Source organism: Myxine glutinosa, chromosome 11, assembly GCF_964187855.1.
Source record: "Myxine glutinosa chromosome 11, kmMyxGlut1.1, whole genome shotgun sequence".
NCBI lineage: Eukaryota > Metazoa > Chordata > Myxini > Myxiniformes > Myxinidae > Myxine > Myxine glutinosa.
Window position 1 is genome coordinate 42,582,555 of NC_136271.1, and position 20,629 is coordinate 42,603,183.

The following is a 20,629-nucleotide window of genomic DNA, read 5'->3' on the forward strand; positions in this document are numbered from 1 at the left end:
ATTTTGAAACCTTCTGGTACGCGTTGCACCTTCGAGTGCTCAAAAGCAAACAGACAATGCGGAAACGACAAATGCCAATTGCCATGAACCAGTAAAAATTCCACATTCCCGTGACACCTTCAGTCGAACGTCAGGCATCAACATTGGTGAATGATTTGGGCAAAATACTTACTGCAGCTGACCCCTCTAGAAGGCGGATAATGTTTCTACACATAGTCAATGGTGAAACAGCAAATGCCAAATCCATGAATATGTTTACACGCGAAAAAAATGCGGCATCTCACACGTTGAAACCGAGAAGCTCAATTGCATTGAGAAATTGCCGATGCCACGAATGTGATTAGATGTGGAGAAAGATCGGTGTCATACAGGTGGAAACGCAACATCTCAATTGTATTGAGATATTAGCGAACCAGCGGATGTATACACATGCGGTAAATGGCGAAACTGTGAAAGCCAAACCCGTGAATGAGTTTACATGTCGAGAGGGAGCAGCTTCATCCGGGTGGGAACTCAAAATCATAATTGTGTTGAGAAATTTTATAAAACCTCCGACCCACCTTCGGACACCTGCTGGGACCCCAAAACGTTCCACAGGAAGTTTGGCGGGGCTAGCCCCAAAACTGAGGGAGTAGTTCGGGGACAGACAGACAGATACTCCTGCTTTATTATATTGATGAGTCCCTCTGCCAATATAACTATAACCTTAAACCCTTTTACCTTCACCGATAAGCGTTTGACTTGTCTGCTTACCCCCATATCAATTACCACCCCATCTCCTCCTGTGTCACACACTCCAAAAGTACCTCTTGCATTATGTAATCCCTATCGTGATTATTCTTACCACTTACATTTCTTTATGTTAAAACTGAATCTGCCAATCTTTTACCCAATCTACGGCTGTATGTTGACTCTCCGGAATTTGATCTCTTCGCTCACTCAGTGATCTACCTTACCTCCAAGCTTTGTGCCACCCGCAAATTTGGAAAGCAAACTCTTAATCCCACTGTCCAAATCATGTAAATTATAAATAATAATGGACCGGATACAGATCCCTGAGGTACTCCACTACGTACGACCTCCCATCCAGACATACTCACTTTCAAAGCCACTCTTTGCTTCCTATCACAAAGTCAGTTTCCACTCCAGTTAGCCACTCCAAATGGTCTAATGGTCTAAATATCAATCTAAGCCTCACGTGAGCTAACGGCCTTCCATGTGGTACCTTATCAAATGCTTTTTAAAATAAATAGTTAACCACTCTAGGAACCATGTGCATAATTACATGCACAAGAGGAACTGAGATGTGATTACAAAAGGAATGAAAGAGTGAAGGAGGAAAGGGACAAGTGGGTGTTTGTGAGGAGTATAGAAAAAAAGGAAGGAAGGTTGGCAGCTCAGTATTGGATCCTGAATGAATTAATAAAAATGTTCACATTGCATTTTCTGGCATGTGAAACTTTGCTTCACCCCCTATAACAGGAACAACTTAAGGTTTGTTGAAATTGAAGGCCATTGCACTTATCCTATTGCTTAACGGACAATATACGAGACCTCTGTACACGAGTGATCAAATGTGGTTCCGAAACTATGAGTGTGGCACCTGCCTGAACATGGCGGTGTGGCATCAATAATTAATTAATCACCAAGCTAGCAGCCCATTAGCAGCCTCCATACCCATGTCCAGCAAAGGAATAGCATTGATTGAATCATCTGAAGGACTCCATTTTCCCCTAAAGAATCAAAAGTGTGTTGAGGATTACATGATGGTATGAGGATAACCTCAATTACGTTATCAAAAGACTACCTCATCTGTGGAATAAACATCATCATCCTAAAATACACAAATTCTCCATTTCATATTGTATGCAGCCTGTGGCTGCTGGTTGCATCATTGCTGGGAGCACGGTTGTGCCCTTTGTAGATTACAGCAAGAATTTATATCCTGGCCAGGGTGTCGGCAATAGCTGGCCTACTCTTGGCGAAGGACACCGAGGGATATTTTAAATCCACTAACTGGTAATGCTGGTAGAAGGTACCCAAGGTTTGATGTCCATCCGAGGGACGGCACGCATATTGAAGCCTCACCTTACCTGCAAAGCACCAGGAAGACAGTTTATAGCTGGGTCGGGATTCAAACCCAGGCTTAGACAGCTCATAGGTGAGTGTGCATAACTCTAAGCCATCTTGTCAGCCCAATTCTCTTTGTATGTATGTATATATGCATGTATGTACGTATCTATGTACTATATAATGAACGTATTGTCGTGCGAATCCCTCCGGTTAACATCAGGGACCGCGGATGGACCAAACGGATCCACTGGAGGCGACGACCAAACACGGATTTTGCTTTGACTTGCGGGAAGAGGAAGGGAAGAGGAAGATGCGGCAAAAGCGCTTAGCTTGGGTGAACCGACGTCAGCTCTGATCCTGCAGGGAATTAATGAACTCGAACAAACAATATTTAATGTACAAAAATAGAGATTTATTCCACGGAACCCGATAACAAGAAACGCGACGGTAATCAAATAAACTAAATCCTATATTGGGATCCCACACACCTCACTTCGAATATGCACACAGGAATGAATAAATAAAGGAAATCGTCGTGTATTGGTGATGTGGTGCATCTTATCTGTCCGTCGGTTGCAGTGTATCGTGCAACATGGCTCCAAACTCCGGTGCGGAGAAACCTTCTGTCCGCCTCGCACGCTTCGCGAGGCCCGAGGCAACGCCCTCGCTCCAATCCCCTTACCGTTCGCACACGAGGTCCCGCCCATTCACAGCACTGAGCCTCGCTCCCGCACCATGCAGATGGTGAACCAACGACCACCAGGACCTCTCAAGACCAAGAAGGGAAGCGCAGAGACAAGTGACCAGCGAAGAAGCCCAGAGCGAAGAGGAAACCAAGAGCGCGAGGAAGCCAGGAGAGAGCTGCCCAGCTAAGAGCTGCTGAAAATGTCATGCAGCGCACCCTTTTGTAACCTGGGTCCACTTTCCTCCCATGTTCCCTTTTGCTGGTGCCCTCTCATTGGCCGAGTGCCTCCCACCTGGTATTGTTCGCCCCCCTCCCTGCCCAGTCAACAGTCCTCCCGGGCGTAGCTCCCAGCCCTGCCATGAGGCTGGCTGCTTGGCTCACTAGTGGTGTAGCTGGCTGCGGCTCAGGCGGCGGTGCCCCGATCTGGCTTCCTGTCCGTTCTTCTTCCAAAGTCATTGTCAGGGAAGGGAATTAATTAATGTGTGCACTAAAGGACCAATCAAAGTGTTTATATGTGTGCGTTGCCATAAGGGACAAAGGTTTGATTACCAGGTCTGACACACAAGGGGTGTTATCTGAAGGGCCTATCTCATTGGCCTGGAGACTAGGTGGCGACCTGGTGGCGACTCGAGTCTCCGCTGGTTGCGGAGATGTCTCCGCGACGTCTCCTGGAGACTAGCCGGGTCTCCGGGAAGTCGTGGGAAATTCAAACATGTTCGATTTTTCGGCGACGTCGTGGAGACTAATTTTGTCCGCGACTGGGGAGACGTCTCCGCGACCTGCTGGAGACCAAGGAGACTGAGGGGACGTTGCGGCGACGTTGCGGCAACGATGCGGCGACGTCTCCGCGACGCTGCTTGACGCTGCTTGACCCACTTTAGAGACCACGTGACTGAGCGCGTGCTGGCATCATCGAGACGCCTTCACTCCTGGTCCAAGTCAGGTACAGGATCCGGTCAAGGTCTTCATCAATTGGTACTTGTTCCTGCTACTGCTGCTGCTCCTTGTACTGCCTTGGAAGAGGCCCCACCATCTTGTCTTGCCAGGGGACAGCTCCAACTCCAGAGTAGTACTGTCCTTCCACCATGCCACCCAAGGGCAGTGGGGGCCGGAAGGGCAAGAAGAAGGAGGATGAAGCAGTTGTAGCAGCTTCAGCACAGTTTGTGGATGCTGAGGCAGCAGTTGATGCTAGAGAAGATGAGGAACATGGTTCCAGCGGCGATCCGACTAGAAAACAATATGATTGGAAAGAGGGGCATCAAGAGGCAATGGCTGACTTCTGGGAGGATCATCCGGAATTTTACGATACATCGTATGCAAGATACAAAGATAACCAATACAAGAAAGCAGCGGTTGAAACCTTCCTTGTTGATATGCAGAACATCTTCGAGGAGATCAAGAAGCCCCTACCTACATGTGAGTGTATATATAAATTGCATTGAATTTATATTTAATTGCATTAAAATAAATACATGCAAAAATATGTAAAAAATGTAGCGAAAGGAGTAGTGATGAATATCATCGCCCTGGCGTAGACATCGCCCTGGCGTCGCCTTGGTGAGAGCGCAAGCCATTTTTTGGTCTCCCGAGTCACCCGAGTTGCCCGAGTTGCCACGACTGATCAGTCGCGGCAGTCGCGGCGACGTCTCCGCCAATGAGATAGGCCCTTTATTCTCTACACTATTTAACACCCAAACATCCTGGTATGTTCACAGGTATACTCTTATCCCAACAAACCACCTAAAAACACAGAACTTATTACAAGGTTGATTCCCTATCGCGACAGTCGAATACCTACCTACACAGATCTATCTGGCTCTAGATATTCCTCTACCCAAATTCATAATAGTATGTATGAACTTTAATTAAATATAAAATGGCCAGGCTGATCTCCACTAAATTTTGCATACTTACTCAGGATGCATGTGTGTTGAGGCACAAATGAATTAGATATTTGCACAATTAAATATAAAAACAGTCATTGGAACATTTAAAATTGGCCTGTTCCCCCTTGAAGGTGGCGGAGATGATCCTCACAAAAAGTAGAGTAATATATGCATGCATATTCGTCCAGGACAAAAATTTAATATAAAGTTGGCGGTATGTTGTATTTTTGTAAGTATTTTTGTTGCCATCCCAAGTTTTCTTGAAGCATTTAAGAGCCAACCACAGAATATGGCATCATGTTCAGACAAGACCAGGCAGGTTACCGAATCCCTAACGGTCATGGTGATCCATCTTGGATTTCACTAACAATCCAATAGCAACGTAATAACTTTCCTGAGTTACACTTCCTTTTTCTCACATACAGTATGAAGCCTGTGACTTCTGGTTTGCACCAATTCTTGCGGTACCGTTCAACTTGGCCAAGGAATTGATTCCCTCTGTAGATTAAGGCATTCATTTTGAATTTGTCTGTCATCCTCATAGCCCAGGTGTCGGGCTAGCGGCTAGGGTGCCAGCTTAGGATAATCCAAGGATCCTGGGTTCGAATCCCGGTCGATCGCTGAATTAACGCCAGGGGGGTTGACTCAGCCTGTCATCCTTCCGAGGTCGGCTAATTGAGTACCAGTTCACTGGTAATTCCCTGCTTGTCGTAAAAGGCAACAAAAAGGGTTGGCGGCAGGAAGGACATCCGGCCGTAAAACATTGCTTCAAAAAGGGGACCAAAAAAACAACAACAACCACGGTCCCCGAAAAAGGCCAACCCCCGCTTTGCGGGGGGAAATGGCCTCTAAAGGTGTTTTTTTTATTTTTTTTTGTCATCCTCAGAACCAATAGCCTACTCTTTTCGAACTTTATCGAAAAGTACCTCTATATCTAATCAAATCCTAAAATATTACTAAATTCTGCAATGAAATGTGAACCCCCAAAGCATACTAGTGTCCTCGGCAGTAGGCCAACAAATTATACTTTCATTCAAAATCTTCATAATTATCAACAAATTATTACGTTGTTTTATTTTTAATTATTAATTATCAACAAGTAATTATCAACCTGTCTGTCTGTCTGTATCGCCTGGTGTTGGCCTAATGGTTCGGGTGGCGGGCTTGGGATCCTAAGGTCCTGAGTTCGGAATCCCGTTCAGCTGTTGAATTAATACCTGGTGGCATTGACTCAGCCTGTCATCCTTCTGAGGTTGGCGAAATAAGTACCAGGGTACTGGGTCCTCTCTCAAGCAGGTTGGTGGCAGGATTTGCACTCTGGCTGCTGCAAAAATACCTCAGTGGTGTGTGTCAGGATGGTGCTGAGGAGTCGGCCAAGAATACAGTGACTTGCTGATCCAGCGTACGCTTATATATATATATATATGTCTGTCTGTGAGCAGGATATCTCAATAAATTATGCACTGATTCAGACGAAACTGGGTGGACTGGTTGGTTATGTGACATGGATGAATTGATTCGATTTTGATGAAGATCCGGATCCAGATACGACAATAATATCATTTTTAAGCGATTCTTCAACATGGACAGATAGAGCCATAAAACGATATATCGCACAATATCTCATAAAGTTATGGACAGATTATGACTACACTTGGTGGAAGAGTTGGTTAGGTGACAAGGACAAGCCGATTAGATGTTGGTTCAGGTCCGAATCCAGATCCGGCCTATCAGTGGGATACAAAATATAAACTGTTCAGCTTGGTGGAGGTATGACCTCTACCAGAGTGACGTTCTAGCCTTAAAAATGCGTAACCAAATAATATGTTGAGGTCCAAAACTGAGAACATCATTATTATAAGCAATCCATGGAAATGCCATACAGACATGCAAGGTATATGTTCTCACATGTTGTGCAGGCCTGATGAGTAGAACGAAAGACTCGGACTGGAAGAGTGAGACTGCATGCTCGTTTGTAACTTTTCCGAACAGGCTTGAAGGCGAGGGCTGCCAGAGGGTGTCACGAGAGTCTTGGAGCCACGTGGTGGGATCGGTGGAGCGCAAGTCACCAAAGAACGACATTCTTGCTTTACCTGTGCGTATAATATACAGTGATAGAAAACAAGATGGCAATAAAATTTAGGGCAAGCAAAGAAAATATCTGAAAACCGGAAGTGCAGGTGATGACGTCCATCTAACTAATTTTGCAAATCAACTGTAATTATATTCAGTCATTCCTGGAAACAAAATGATCTTCCCAAAAGTTCTTCTTACAACAAAACTTATAAAACTTAAATACAAAAAATACTCTTGAGACTAGGTCTGCCATATCCTGTATTTTTTTTTGAACTGGGTAAAGCAGTCTTTAGTGCAAGGAAAGTCTACAATTCCTATATTGCTTGGGATACAGATATGTGAATGATGACTCATGGGTTATATAAAGAAGGGAGGAGGGGAGGAGGGAGGATGTGGAAAATGTGGAAAATGTGGAAAAAATGTATTACAAAATAATGAGTCGCACTAATTAGCCCGGTATCAAAAACTTTCAGTCACGATCAAGAACAAGTATCATGTTTTGTTTGTACGAGGCATGCCTACCTACCATTGCTTCGCAGATGGGTTTAATCAAAGCTTTCAGAATCATTGGAATCTCCTGCTATGAAGCTATAACTCCGAGGGCCTTTCACTCACTCACCGCAGGTTGGTGGACTTTCTGTTTTCTACCGACTCCTCTCCGGCCTTGCCCCCCCCCCAGCTCTCTCTGTGCTCTGTCCCCCAAATATTCCTACAGGTCGCACAAGATCTGCCAGCCACCCTCTTATGGTTAAACTGCCAAAATCAAGACTCTATATTCACCTTCACTCTTTCATTCCTCTTTACTCCCACCTCTGGAACAAACTCCCTCACTCTCTTCAATCCCACTCGTCCCTCCAGGTCTTTAAAACAGCTGTTCACCACCATCTCTTGTCTTCCCCCATCCAAATCCATGATCTTTTCTACCTCCGTTAATACCCCCCCCTTCCCATGCCTACTTCCCCCAAGCCCTCTCCCTCCCACATATCTCCCGATGTCCCTGCTCTCCATCTTGTCTCCCGCTCCCTTTATAATATGTTTTATGTTTGATGTGTCAGTTTGTCTTTTTGTGATCAATGTTAGCTCTTACACGAGCCTCGATATTGTATACAAAAAAAAAGAAGAAAAAAAAGGACAGCACATTGTACTTCGCACACATATGGTATGTCTATCTGTGAATGTTGAGGATGTAAAATGAATACGCGAAAAGGGAACTTTTATAACACGTAGTTGTTGGTGTCGTGGATGTGGTTGGTGTTTATGTGCTCATTCTGTGTACTTTTATATATTTTTATATTGCTTCGAGAAGTTTTACTATATATAATGTGTGTGTTCCTCCCATGTCCTTCTAAAGAGATTCTGCTGTTGTGGAATAATAAAGATTACAGTTGGAACAACGACATTAAAGCTCGAAATCCTGCTTCTTCTTCCTCAATTAAAAAATAAAGCTAAAGGTCCTGCTTCTTCTTCCTCAACCCCACAAACGCGGACTTATAAAATTTGCATCTTTCTTGTTAAACCGGCACTTTTGTTCATAGTATCTCGACTATGAGCTTTCCAACGGTACAATTTTTATGATTCTTCGACAATAAGAACTCTTTAGAATAAAGTGTTTTACACACACACACACACACACACACACACACACACACACACACACACACACACACACACACACACACACACACACACACACACACACACACACACACCTCGTTTTTTCATTTCTGTTCCTTACAATTCTATCCCTCTCTTTCATTCACACACACACACACACACACACACACACACACACACACACACACACACACACACACACACACACACACACACACATCTCGTTTTTTCATTTCTGTTCCTCACAATTCTATCTCTCTCTTTCATTCACACACACACACACACACACACACACACACACACACACACATCTCGTTTTTTCATTTCTGTTCCTTACAATTCTATCCCTCTCTTTCATTCACACACACACACACACACACACACACACACACACACACACACACACACACACATCTCGTTTTTTCATTTCTGTTCCTCACAATTCTATCTCTCTCTTTCATTCACACACACACACACACACACACACACACACACACACACATCTCGTTTTTTCATTTCTGTTCCTTACAATTCTATCCCTCTCTTTCATTCACACACACACACACACACACACACACACACACACACACACACATCTCGTTTTTTCATTTCTGTTCCTCACAATTCTATCTCTCTCTTTCATTCACACACACACACACACACACACACACACACACACACACACACACACACACACACACACACGTACACACTTAATTAATTGTACAGTATCGGTTGTTCCTACACTTAAATAATTTAAAGGATTGTTGTAAATGATGTTAATTTTACAACATCCCATATTCAACTTTATTTAAATTGTAAACCTCAAACATAGTTTCTCCACCTAAAGCAAGAACCTTAACCCGTAAGCAATTGACTCGTTTCCCGACTGCACGGATCATCAGCTGGGCACCGTTCTTCCTCAAGGTTTCAATCCTTTCAGCCCAGGACCTCTCCAAACGGCGGATCCACAACCTCGATCATGGATCCACATCAATTGATGGTAAATCAGTGGATACACAACCTCAGTTGCATCCAGGCAGTCAGTCAACCCATCAATGCAACATCACTTATCCCAACTTTACTTGCAATAGGATTTAATGTGTTATCATATATTTATAACTTTCCTTACACACTCGATAATATGATAATATCATTAAATCATGCACATCTTACCTTAAATACATCAATCTACTAACTAGCACGACCACACCACCTACCTCTCGATCAAACTGCACTTCGAATGTTCAAACTGTCATTTATAACGGTTTTTGGCATGCTGCCGTATCCTAGCAACCACTGATTCCAAGCAACATTGATTTGTAGTATATTTAATTATTATATTGTACTGTATTTACATAAAGATCTCATGAATAATATTTTTACTATTCGTATTGTATTTCACGAATTCGATTTGGTGTTGTTTTGTGATTTTAAAGAAAACCTGTTTTAATCGACCGACTGTAGCTCCCTGCGCTAACATACGTCTGACTAGTTGTTGTAATCTATTGACCAGTTCAGAGCTGTGTGTGGTTGCTCTCACAGTCCTCATTATTTCACCTGCAACCGTACCATAGAATAGCTTTTTGGGAATGTTGCTATCTAAGAAAGGCATTCGGACAATGTGGAATGGAAATGCATCTCGTTTATCAAATAATTTGGTGTGAAATTTATTATTATGGATATCGATTTGTAATTCTAAAAAGGAAACTGAAGTGGAAGTTTGGTTTTCCTTTTTTAATTCAAGTTCTTTTGGATATATATCATCATGAAGCTGCTCAAATATAAATCCATCATTAATTGCCAACAAATCATCAATGAACCTGAAGATGTTTCCGCATCTTCGTGCAGTTGTTGATTTATTCCTGCACATGTTCTGGGCCCAATCAAACTTGTACATGTGCAGAAACAAATTTGCAAAGAAAGGGGCTGGATCTGAACCCATGGGTATCCCCACTGTCTGCTGGAGCATCTTGGGATCTGAACCCATGGGTATGCCCACTGTCTGCTGGAGCATCTTGGGATCTGAACCCATGGGTATGCCCACTGTCTGCTGGAGAATCTTGGGATCTGAACCCATGGGTACGCCCACTGTCTGCTGGAGCATCTTGGGATCTGAACCCATGGGTATGCCCACTGTCTGCTGGAGAATCTTGGGATCTGAACCCATGGGTATGCCCACTGTCTGCTGGAGTATCTTGGGATCTGAACCCATGGGTATGCCCACTGTCTGCTGGAGTATCTTGGGATCTGAACCCATGGGTATGCCCACTGTCTGCTGGAGTATCTTGTGATCTGAACCCATGGGTATGCCCACTGTCTGCTGGAGTATCTTGTGATCTGAACCCATGGGTATGCCCACTGTCTGCTGGAGTATCTTGGGATCTGAACCCATGGGTACGCCCACTGTCTGCTGGAGTATCTTGTTGCCAAATGTAAAGAAACTGTTGTTTAGCAGAAATCGAATACTTTCTTTGAGTTTACTTTTTGAAAAACTACATGAATATTGATTATCCTTTACAGACCATTGTGCTCTGTTTTGATATACATTAATGTATACGCTATTACCTCCTGCAAATGCTTTATCTATTGCTCTGTCCAATGCGGTTACCAGCTTGTCATGTGGAATGTTTGTGTACAATGTGGAAAAATCAAAGGTTGAAAGACATTTTGCTTTTCCCTTGTTATTAATGTTGCGGACACTGTCGATTACCGGTTTGGAATTGTCAATGATCCAGAATTTCTTAATACCAGAATAAAACTTCACTTTTTCATGGTAGTTTTTTAAGCATTTATAGATTAGTTTCATTGCCGCTGTAATACTGCCCGACAAAGGTTTCAAACTACATTCTCTACTTGCGATGATGAACCTCATCTTACAAGGGCGTTTGTGCATTTTTGGGATCCAGTAAATGAATGGTAATTTATGGTGTTTATCCGGAACTAACATTCTTCTCACCTTTGAGTGATTTGTATGGTGTTGTATCGAGTCTGTTTTGTTATCGTTACTTATTTTGTTGGTCTTTGACATTCCCGTGTCTAAGCCCAATTCTTCCAAAAGTGTTTGAATGTAGAATGTTTTACATACAAATGCAATATTATTATTTGCTTTGTCAATTGGAACAATAACATATTGTGTTTGAAGCTGCCTTAAGCAATCACGTGTCTCTGGATTGTTTAAAATTGCCTTCGGATTATTGATTCGAACTTTTCTTTTCAAATCAACAACTCTCCTTTTCACATGTTTCTCTACCTCCTCCAACCATAAAGCCATTTGTGTGTTTGGTACTTTATGTTTATCAATTTGTTCTTTCATCCATTCGCCCAGTCCCATCATTGTAAGTTCCATTGCTTTATTCACACACACACACACACACACACACACACACACACACACACACACACACACACACACACACACACACACACACACACACACACACACACACATTTAGTATTTCACATATATTTTACATATATTTCATATTTCACATGAAGTCATATTTAGTAATATATTTTTGGCCTTAAGAGCAAATTGTCAAACAATATGCTGTTATCTTGGGATGGCATTGTTGTTGTCGAGGAATCTCCTGCTGAAACCTATTACTTCACTTGTGACTGGAAATATATGCAATAATTGGCAATATTTCAGAGGCCCCTTATTATTGCGATACTATAGTTACCATACTTATTCCACTTGATTAAGGTAACAAGATACACGCACCGCCTCAGATTTTGGTGGCACGCGTGGTGGAAGCAAACAGCCAGCTCCTGGTCTTGGTGAGCTGTATATGCCATCACGAGGTGGAGGCAATAAAGACTTGATCCAGGTTGTGTCACGTTTTTTCTCAGCTTTGTTGGTCCCATCGGTCCAAAGCTCCTCATATGCTCCATCAGCAGTACTTTGGGTGTTGTTTGGAGTTGGATCTTCTGGAAGCACATATTCTCCATCACTACGAGGTCCTGATTGCACTGTCCTATCCTGTGTAGCGTCTCTGTGGCTGGGAAGGCTTCTCTGCACTTCTATATTTCCATGGAGGCTGTTTCCATAAAAACAAAGGGAAAAGCGAGCAAGTGGTAGACCAGGACCCTTAGCAGGGCTGGAGCAGATGGCAGCAGATCGAGGAGGAACTTTGGGACTTGGAGTATCGGGAAGAGCTTCACGGATAGCTCTGGAGTATTCTTCTGGATCAAATCGCTCATAGGCCACAGTGAGCCATCCAGCAAGGGCATCTTGATAGGACTTTTCTCCCGCAAGGAGCCCATATGAGATTTGGAATCGTGGCAGAAGTTGCCCCAGTTGAAGAGGGAAATGAAGTGGAGTCAAAGCTGCAGCTGGCTGACCTATGGTATTATTTGGTCGTATCACACAGCACACCACTACAGTTCGCACCTGCAGGCCTACTAGCTTGTAGCGATGACCCTCACGCAGGTTGTGGCGATCGTAGGAATTGCGCGTTGGTGAAGGGCCGAAACCATGCCGGCTTGGCACCTGGACGTTGAGAGGCAGTCGGACCTGCTCAAGGATAGATCGCATTGTATGCTCTCCATCCTGAAGCCGCAGTTCGTGCGGGCTGCGCGTTCCAAAACGTCCACGGCATTGGAAAGGCAAGCTGAGGCTCTCGTTGGTGCGGTGGTTCATGCAAATAAGGCATGGCATCTTATCCTTGTTGCAACGTGGTGACCCAGTACCCAGGCGACCAATTTTGCGCACCAGAGAATTAAACTTGAAACGATCCTTTGTAGACTTGCAACAAAAGATCTCAGCTTGGCCCATGAGGGTTAGTTCATCACCTGCACACAGCGTGAAGTTGTACACTTCACTATCTTCACTGAACTCTCCTGAACCTACCTGAAAAAAATAAGCAGAGGTGACAATATTGGTTTAAGTGAGGAACATGATGCATTGCAAGAACATCTTGTGGTAGTGAATCTTACAAATTAGAGCGATGTGATTTCAAGAAAAGATTTTCAGACATGCTTATCTCATACAGCAGTCATACTCTTCATATCACCCATGTATATTTCCAGCTCCAAGGCCGGAAGTGATGTGACATTCACCAACACCATGAATGAGGAAGGCTGAACCATCATAAAAGGGAATTTTAATCCCCAGCAAAGTACAGAACCTATATGGCTTTATAAGGACAGCTTATACTCAGGCTCATGGAGACCTTTTGAGGCTCGAAGCGGAGAGATTTGGAACGTTCCAAAATGGCAACCAATTTTTTTTGGCGTAATCCATAAATTGGCATATTTCATTTGCCTGTGCCTATTCACGTAAGCATTCCAGTGCGTATGCCGTGAAACAGTGCGGAGATGAAGGAAGGTTATAAGCAAACAAAATGGAATGAGTCACTTAATGCAACAGCCTGAATGATTTATGTGCTTAAGCTCAAGTACATGAAAATTTCCACAAACCAGCCGGTTCGCTCGAGGGATCAAGACAGGAAACGCGAGAGCACCTCCTATGACAAAATGCCTAATCAGTGAAGTCATTTTGTCACAAATGCATTAAAGTTGTAATTGTTACCTTAACACTGAATGAAATGTCCTCCATGACAAAGACACGGTCAGGAAAAGCCTTTGCCACTTCCTCCACACTTCCAAAGTAACGCATGGGTTCTTTGGAGTCTCGATCTTGCTCCAGCAACTTGAATTTGCCTGCACGTGGAGGAAAAATGAAGAGTTCAGTTAGAGAAGATGTTAAGATGAGAAAAAAGAACCGACATTTCCCATATAAAATCCAAGAATCAGGGAGGGAAATACAAATAGAATGTTTAATTTAAGGCTGTCAGGCTTAGGGAAAAGGTTGATGCATTTATCATCATCTTCTTTCGTATGCAGCAGACGGCTTGTGCAGCATAATTAGCGCTGGAGGGTGCAGTGCTGCTCATGCAGTGCCCCCTGTAGGTTAGAGCAGGGAATTTGCATTTTGCCAGGGAGCCGGTGGCGATAGCTGGCCCTATTATGATAGACTAGCAGGAGTACCCGGCGTTGCCAAGGGTGGGAGGAAGCAGGAGGGGGAGGCGTGAGAAGGGAGTGGAAGGGGGAGGGGATGGGGAGGTGAGGGGAGAGGGAGGGGAAACATATACTGCATGACATCTTTTGGGGAGGGGGGGGGGAGGAAAGGAGGATTTTTTTCCCCATGCAAAGAGTGCTTCATAACATCAGTGTTGCCCAGGTAAAAAAGGAAACAAGTACACATACATTCAAAGTACACCGCCCCATGCCAAATAATTAAATATGCTGCAGCGCGGCATTGCCGGGGCGCCTCCGGCACCCGGCAATACCGCAGTGCAGCTCATTGAGGCTGCATTGGGAGGGAGAGGTGTACACTAATTGATTGATTAATTGTATAATTAAAATCAATAAAAGATTATCACAAAATATTTTCATAATCAATTGGCTAATCGCATAACTAAACCAGTAGTGCTTCATCCGAAGATGTATCTTTTAGAAATTTAATTAAATAAGTCATTTATAAAAAATTAAATAATTAATTGATTACTCAATAAATAATTAATCGATTAATCAATAAATACTTAATAGATGAAATGATTAATCAATAAATCAAAAATATCCTTGATAGCCACATCACTTGGTCACTCATGTCCAAATATTAGCTTCCCAGCTCAAAAGGTGCCTGAGATATTGGCCAAATGAGAAAGAAAATAAATAAATGATTAATAATGAAAATAAATAAATAATAATCATAAAAAAATTAAATTATTAATCAATTTGGTCAGAGAACACATAAACTACCACTATTTCATCAGAATCTGTAACTTAAAAAAAAAAAAATTTTTTGTCATTAATCGAATAATTAAATAATTAATCGATTAATTGATTAATTAATAAATCAAAAATATCCTTTGCAGCCAAATCACCTGGTCATTGGCATGTCCAAATATCAGCTTCCTAACTCAAAAGGTGCCTGAGTTAATAATGGTCAGAAGATAAATGAAATTTAATTAATTAAATAAGTACTTAATTAAACGCTAATAATTAAATAACTCCTCAATTAATTGATTATTCAAAAAACAAAAAATACCGTATTTGACAAAGGACTTGCTCACTACTGTGCCGAAATTTCAGCTTCCTAGCTCAAAGGATGGCTGAGATATCGTCCGGACAACCAAGAAAGAAAGAAAACAAGAAAACAACCAGAGTGAAAACTGAGTACTCTCTTTCAGCGTGCGTCACTGCCGAGCCCCCTTCGGTGCCCAGCAATGACGATTTGCAATGCCTGGAGATGGCATAGGAAAGGTGCGGTGTACAATAGCCACATCACTTGGTCACTCATGTCCAAATATTAGCTTCCCAGCTCAAAAGGTGCCTGAGATATTGGCCAAATGAGAAAGAAAATAAATAAATGATTAATAATGAAAATAAATAAATAATAATCATAAAAAAATTAAATTATTAATCAATTTGGTCAGAGAACACATAAACTACCACTATTTCATCAGAATCTGTAACTTAAAAAAAAAAAATTTTTTTGTCATTAATCGAATAATTAAATAATTAATCGATTAATTGATTAATTAATAAATCAAAAATATCCTTTGCAGCCAAATCACCTGGTCATTGGCATGTCCAAATATCAGCTTCCTAACTCAAAAGGTGCCTGAGTTAATAATGGTCAGAAGATAAATGAAATTTAATTAATTAAATAAGTACTTAATTAAACGCTAATAATTAAATAACTCCTCAATTAATTGATTATTCAAAAAACAAAAAATACCGTATTTGACAAAGGACTTGCTCACTACTGTGCCGAAATTTCAGCTTCCTAGCTCAAAGGATGGCTGAGATATCGTCCGGACAACCAAGAAAACAAACAAGAAACCAGAGTGAAAACTGAGTACTCTCTTTCAGCGTGCGTCACTGCCGAGCCCCCTTTGGTGCCCGGCAATGACGATTTGCAATGCCTGGAGGTGGCATAGGAAAGGAGCGGTGTACAATTGTAATACCCTCTGCCACCATCACCAGATGGTGTTACACAGTACACATTTACATGGAGAATTTACGCTCCTCTCCCGGTCCTCCACACCCCCAAATGAGGCCGCGGGCCAACATAGCCTATGTTACCCCCCAGACAAAGTTGTATTTATATTTGTACCCTGAGTAAAGTACATAAGCGTTTATAGCTGGAGTACCCGGTGTTGCTCAAGCGAAAAAGAAACATTAACATATTGGAAATGAGGGAAAATATAATGGAAAAGCAATAACATCCAAATCAGAATCCATCACAAATGTCAAATCATCATTTTACCTTTTCGTTGAATATACGTATGCCGGTGAATGTACTGTTCATCACGTTTCTGAGTTAAATATGATGACGTTCAGGAAGAGGAAGAAGCCTTACCACCAACTTCGAACGCTTCCGGAATTGTTTTATTATCTGTGTTCAAATGTCTGGTGATTGTTTTGTATTTATTTATGAGAATGTGTACTTGTATATAACTGGCATTAATCAAAAAGGTTTAGGCACTATAGAGCGATTTTTTTTAACCCCCAAAAAACGAACTTTTTTTTTTGATTTTTTTTTTTGCCTAAAACACTCACAGGCAATCATCGATGAACCTTTGAAAGTTTGACGAAGATCCGTTCAGCCATCTCTGAAAAAATGGCGACACACAGACAGACCAACGGCTCTCTTATATAGTAGATTGAAGGATAATATTAAACCAGTGGTTTAGTAACAAAAGCCTGGTTTGGAATCCCAACAAAGCTATAAATTATCATCGCAGTATTTCACAGGCAGGATGATTCATCAATTTGTGTGCCGTCCCTCAGATGATCAAGGCATTCGTTACCCTGGGCTCACGGAGCGAAAAGCAAGGTAAAGTGATCGGTAGCGTGCGTACATGTGGCGTACGTGCGTGTCTGCATTTTTTAAATTCATTTTTATGGCAACCGTTGGTCTGATTGACACGACATTTTCACCATAGGAGCGCCACCGTCTGCAGAATTGTTATTCATAATTATGATATCATAGGTCACGTGGTACGGATGCCATATTGGCAAAACGTTGTACCTCCACATCACCAAAACCACTCAATGGAAACAATTTAAACATGGCTCATCATAAAAGAGAATTTTAACCCCCAGCAAAGCACAGAACCTATATCGCTTTATAAAGACAGCTTACACTCAGACTCACGAAGAGGCCTTTTGAGGATCGAAACGGAGAGATTAGGAAAGTTCCAAAATGGAAACCAAAAAAAAACTTGCGTATACCCCAATTTGCGTATACCGTAATGCAAAATGGTGATGCTGGAGTAGTCATTATCCAAAGTTGTAAGTCACTGACGGTATTCATTTTGTATCCTGCAGACAGCCGATTCCACTCACCATATGATCTCATCAGCTTGGAATAGGCAATAAGCTAGTGATCCTGTTACAGTTGCACGCTCCAGCGGAGTTCCTTAAGTGGAATGGCGCGTTTCCATATGCTGCATTCCCTTTCGCCTGTCTGCCCATTCACACATCCATCCATGCAATGTCTCATTGCTGATTAGCGAAAAGTTTGCAATTTCAGTTGTGCACCGTGTGTTACATTATGTACACTAAACACATGCATTCCTATATATATATATATATATATATATATATATATATATATATATATATATATATATATATATATATATATATACTGTATATCTATATATATATGATGTGTTTTTTTTAACCAACAACAGCAACAACCCAAGCATCAAAATCAATCAAGCCACATCCTCTGCGAGAGGAGTCATACTGGACCTTTTTTTCTCTCTTCCTAAAATAGCTAAGATTATTTTGGAAAATATCCATAAGGGGAGCAAGCGGGAGGGGGGGATTATTAATGTCCTTCTTCCTGACGTCTCCATGTTTTGTGAGTACTGTACTCTCCTTGCATGGTCGATTCAAGCACTGCGATGAAGGAGGTTGAAAAAAATAACATGGATGAAAAACTCACAATAGACACTCGTTTAAAAAATTACATATATTTGATATTTTAATCCTGATATATTAATATTAATATATACTGAAACGCAAAAGAAACTTACCACCTTTGAAACCTTTAAATATCAACAATAACACTGCGTGTAGTAAATGTGTGAACTTATTTGTGGACAATAGTGTCCTCACTGTCAGACAAAACGGTCACAGATGGTCACTTGAACCTTCAATGGTCACTTCATAGCACAGCTGTTGAACAGCCGTTTTGACTGTCAGTGATTAGCCAAGGGGTACGGGATGATTTTAATGAGCTGCACGTGATGTCTTGATATTGGCTTTAAAAAGGCCAGTGCAAAATGGGCATTTCAATCAACATGCCACGATTGTCAAGGGATCAACGGCAGCATGCCCTGGGCATGCTGCAAGGCGGACTGAGCTACCGTGAGGTGGCACGTCGCCTTGGCTGTTCACACTAGACGATATCGGCCCTGGTGTACAGAGACACCCTCCACAACTCTGCAGATGAGAGACCTCGATCAGGGAGGCCAAGAGTCACCACTGCAAGGCAGGACAGGCAGATGGTCCGAAGTCACCTGCCGGATCGATTCCGTCCAGCATCCCGCACTGCGGCAGAAACTCAGGGGCGTGCAAACCACGGATCTCCAATGATACTGCACGAAGACGACTGCATGACTATGGTCTGACTGCCAGAAGACCATACAGAGGCCAAGTGATGACGGCTGATATGGCGGCCCACACCATCACACTTGGGCCACCCCACCTGTTGGCTTGACGCACGCAACAATCGGCATATTGCTCGCCAGTTCTTCTCCAGACATGCTCACGCCCATCAGGACTGTCCACACAGAACCTTGACTCATCGCTGAAAGCGACCTCGTTCCACTGCGCCAAGGTCCACCACTGATGCTGCTGGCACCATCTCTGTCGGTTGCGGCGATGGGCAGCCGTCATCACGGGGCCTCTGTATGGTCTTCTGGCAGTCAGACCATAGTCATGCAGTCGTCTTCATGCAGTATCATTGGAGATCCGTGGGTTTGCACACCCCGGAGTTTCTGCCGCAGTGCGGAATGCTGGACGGAATCGATCCGGCAGGTGACTTCGGACCATCTGCCTGTCCTGCCTTGCAGTGGTGACTCTTGGCCTCCCTGATCGAGGTCTGTCATCTGCTGAGTTGTGGAGGGTGTCTCTGTCCACCAGGGCCGATATCGTCTGGTGTGAACAGCCAAGGCGACGTGCCACCTCACGGTAGCTCAGTCCGCCTTGCAGCATGCCCAGGGCACGCTGCCGTTGATCCCTTGACAATCATGGCATGTTGATTGAAATGCCCATTTTTCACTGGCCTTTTTAAAGCCAATATCAAGACATCACGTGCAGCTCATTAAAATCATCCCGTACCCCTTGGCTAATCACTGACAGTCAAAACGGCTGTTCAACAGCTGTGCTATGAAGTGACCATTGAAGGTTCAAGTGACCATCCGTGACCGTTTTGTCTGACAGAGAGGACACTATTGTCCACAAATAAGTTCACACATTTACTACACGCAGTGTTATTGTTGATATTTAAAGGTTTCAAAGGTGGTAAGTTTCTTTTGCGTTTCAGTATATATTTGATCTTGCACCTCATAACAAATAAAATACATTTTTATATGTTCTTAATAATTATGGGGTACAGGAGCAATAGCCACAGGGGCAAGATGAACAAGCATTCTGAGTATTGCGCTGCAATACATGTCCCCTACCAAAGTTCAAAGTGCCATAACTTTGTCAAAAATGATCGAATATGCAAATTTATGCACGGTTGATGCTGGTTTTCAAACTTGATCTGAGGTATGCTGAGACACATGTGTGTCATGCCTCGCCTCGTTGATAAGCCCGCAAGGTCGCTCCGTGGAGCGGCCTGCACGTATTGCACTGTGTAAATTATATGAATTATTACCAACTCACGGTGTGAGGTACTAGCGATTCAAGAGTTATCCATTTTTAAAAAATATTTTCGTTTAATTAACGATATCTTCCAAACCACGCGCCCGATCGCAAATTCCAAAAGGACATTTTAGTAGACTGACATGCTGAACAGATTTGTGAAGTTTCCCCTCGATTGGATCAAAAATGAGGGAGGGGCTCAGTTTTAAAGGTTCATGCATAAAAACGTCATAACTCTGAAACCATCAGTAATTTTTTTATATTTTCCGGTTCACGATCAATGATCGATGTGTATATACATGTTGCTCGGCTTGGCTCCACCCCTCCGGAAAGCGCGCGCTGTGTCGCGCTGTTGATGTTCGCGAGACAAGGCTGAGGACGCGCAGTGCGGCTTGAGGAG

General features: G+C 42.8%; 1 protein-coding gene across 1 annotated transcript in view; it reads right to left on the reverse strand.

Moving 5' to 3' along the window:
- Nucleotides 1–20,629, reverse strand: part of LOC137436597 (GRB2-associated and regulator of MAPK protein 1) — a 107,430-nt gene that overhangs the window by 12,555 nt on the left and 74,246 nt on the right. Inside the window, exons 3-5 of the mRNA XM_068130538.2 lie at nucleotides 13,868–13,998; nucleotides 12,059–13,186; nucleotides 6,553–6,737 (exon numbers count right to left, since the gene is read on the reverse strand). Of these exons, the coding sequence (XP_067986639.2) occupies nucleotides 6,553–6,737; nucleotides 12,059–13,186; nucleotides 13,868–13,998 (1,444 nt within the window). The remainder of the gene's footprint in view (nucleotides 1–6,552; nucleotides 6,738–12,058; nucleotides 13,187–13,867; nucleotides 13,999–20,629) is intronic.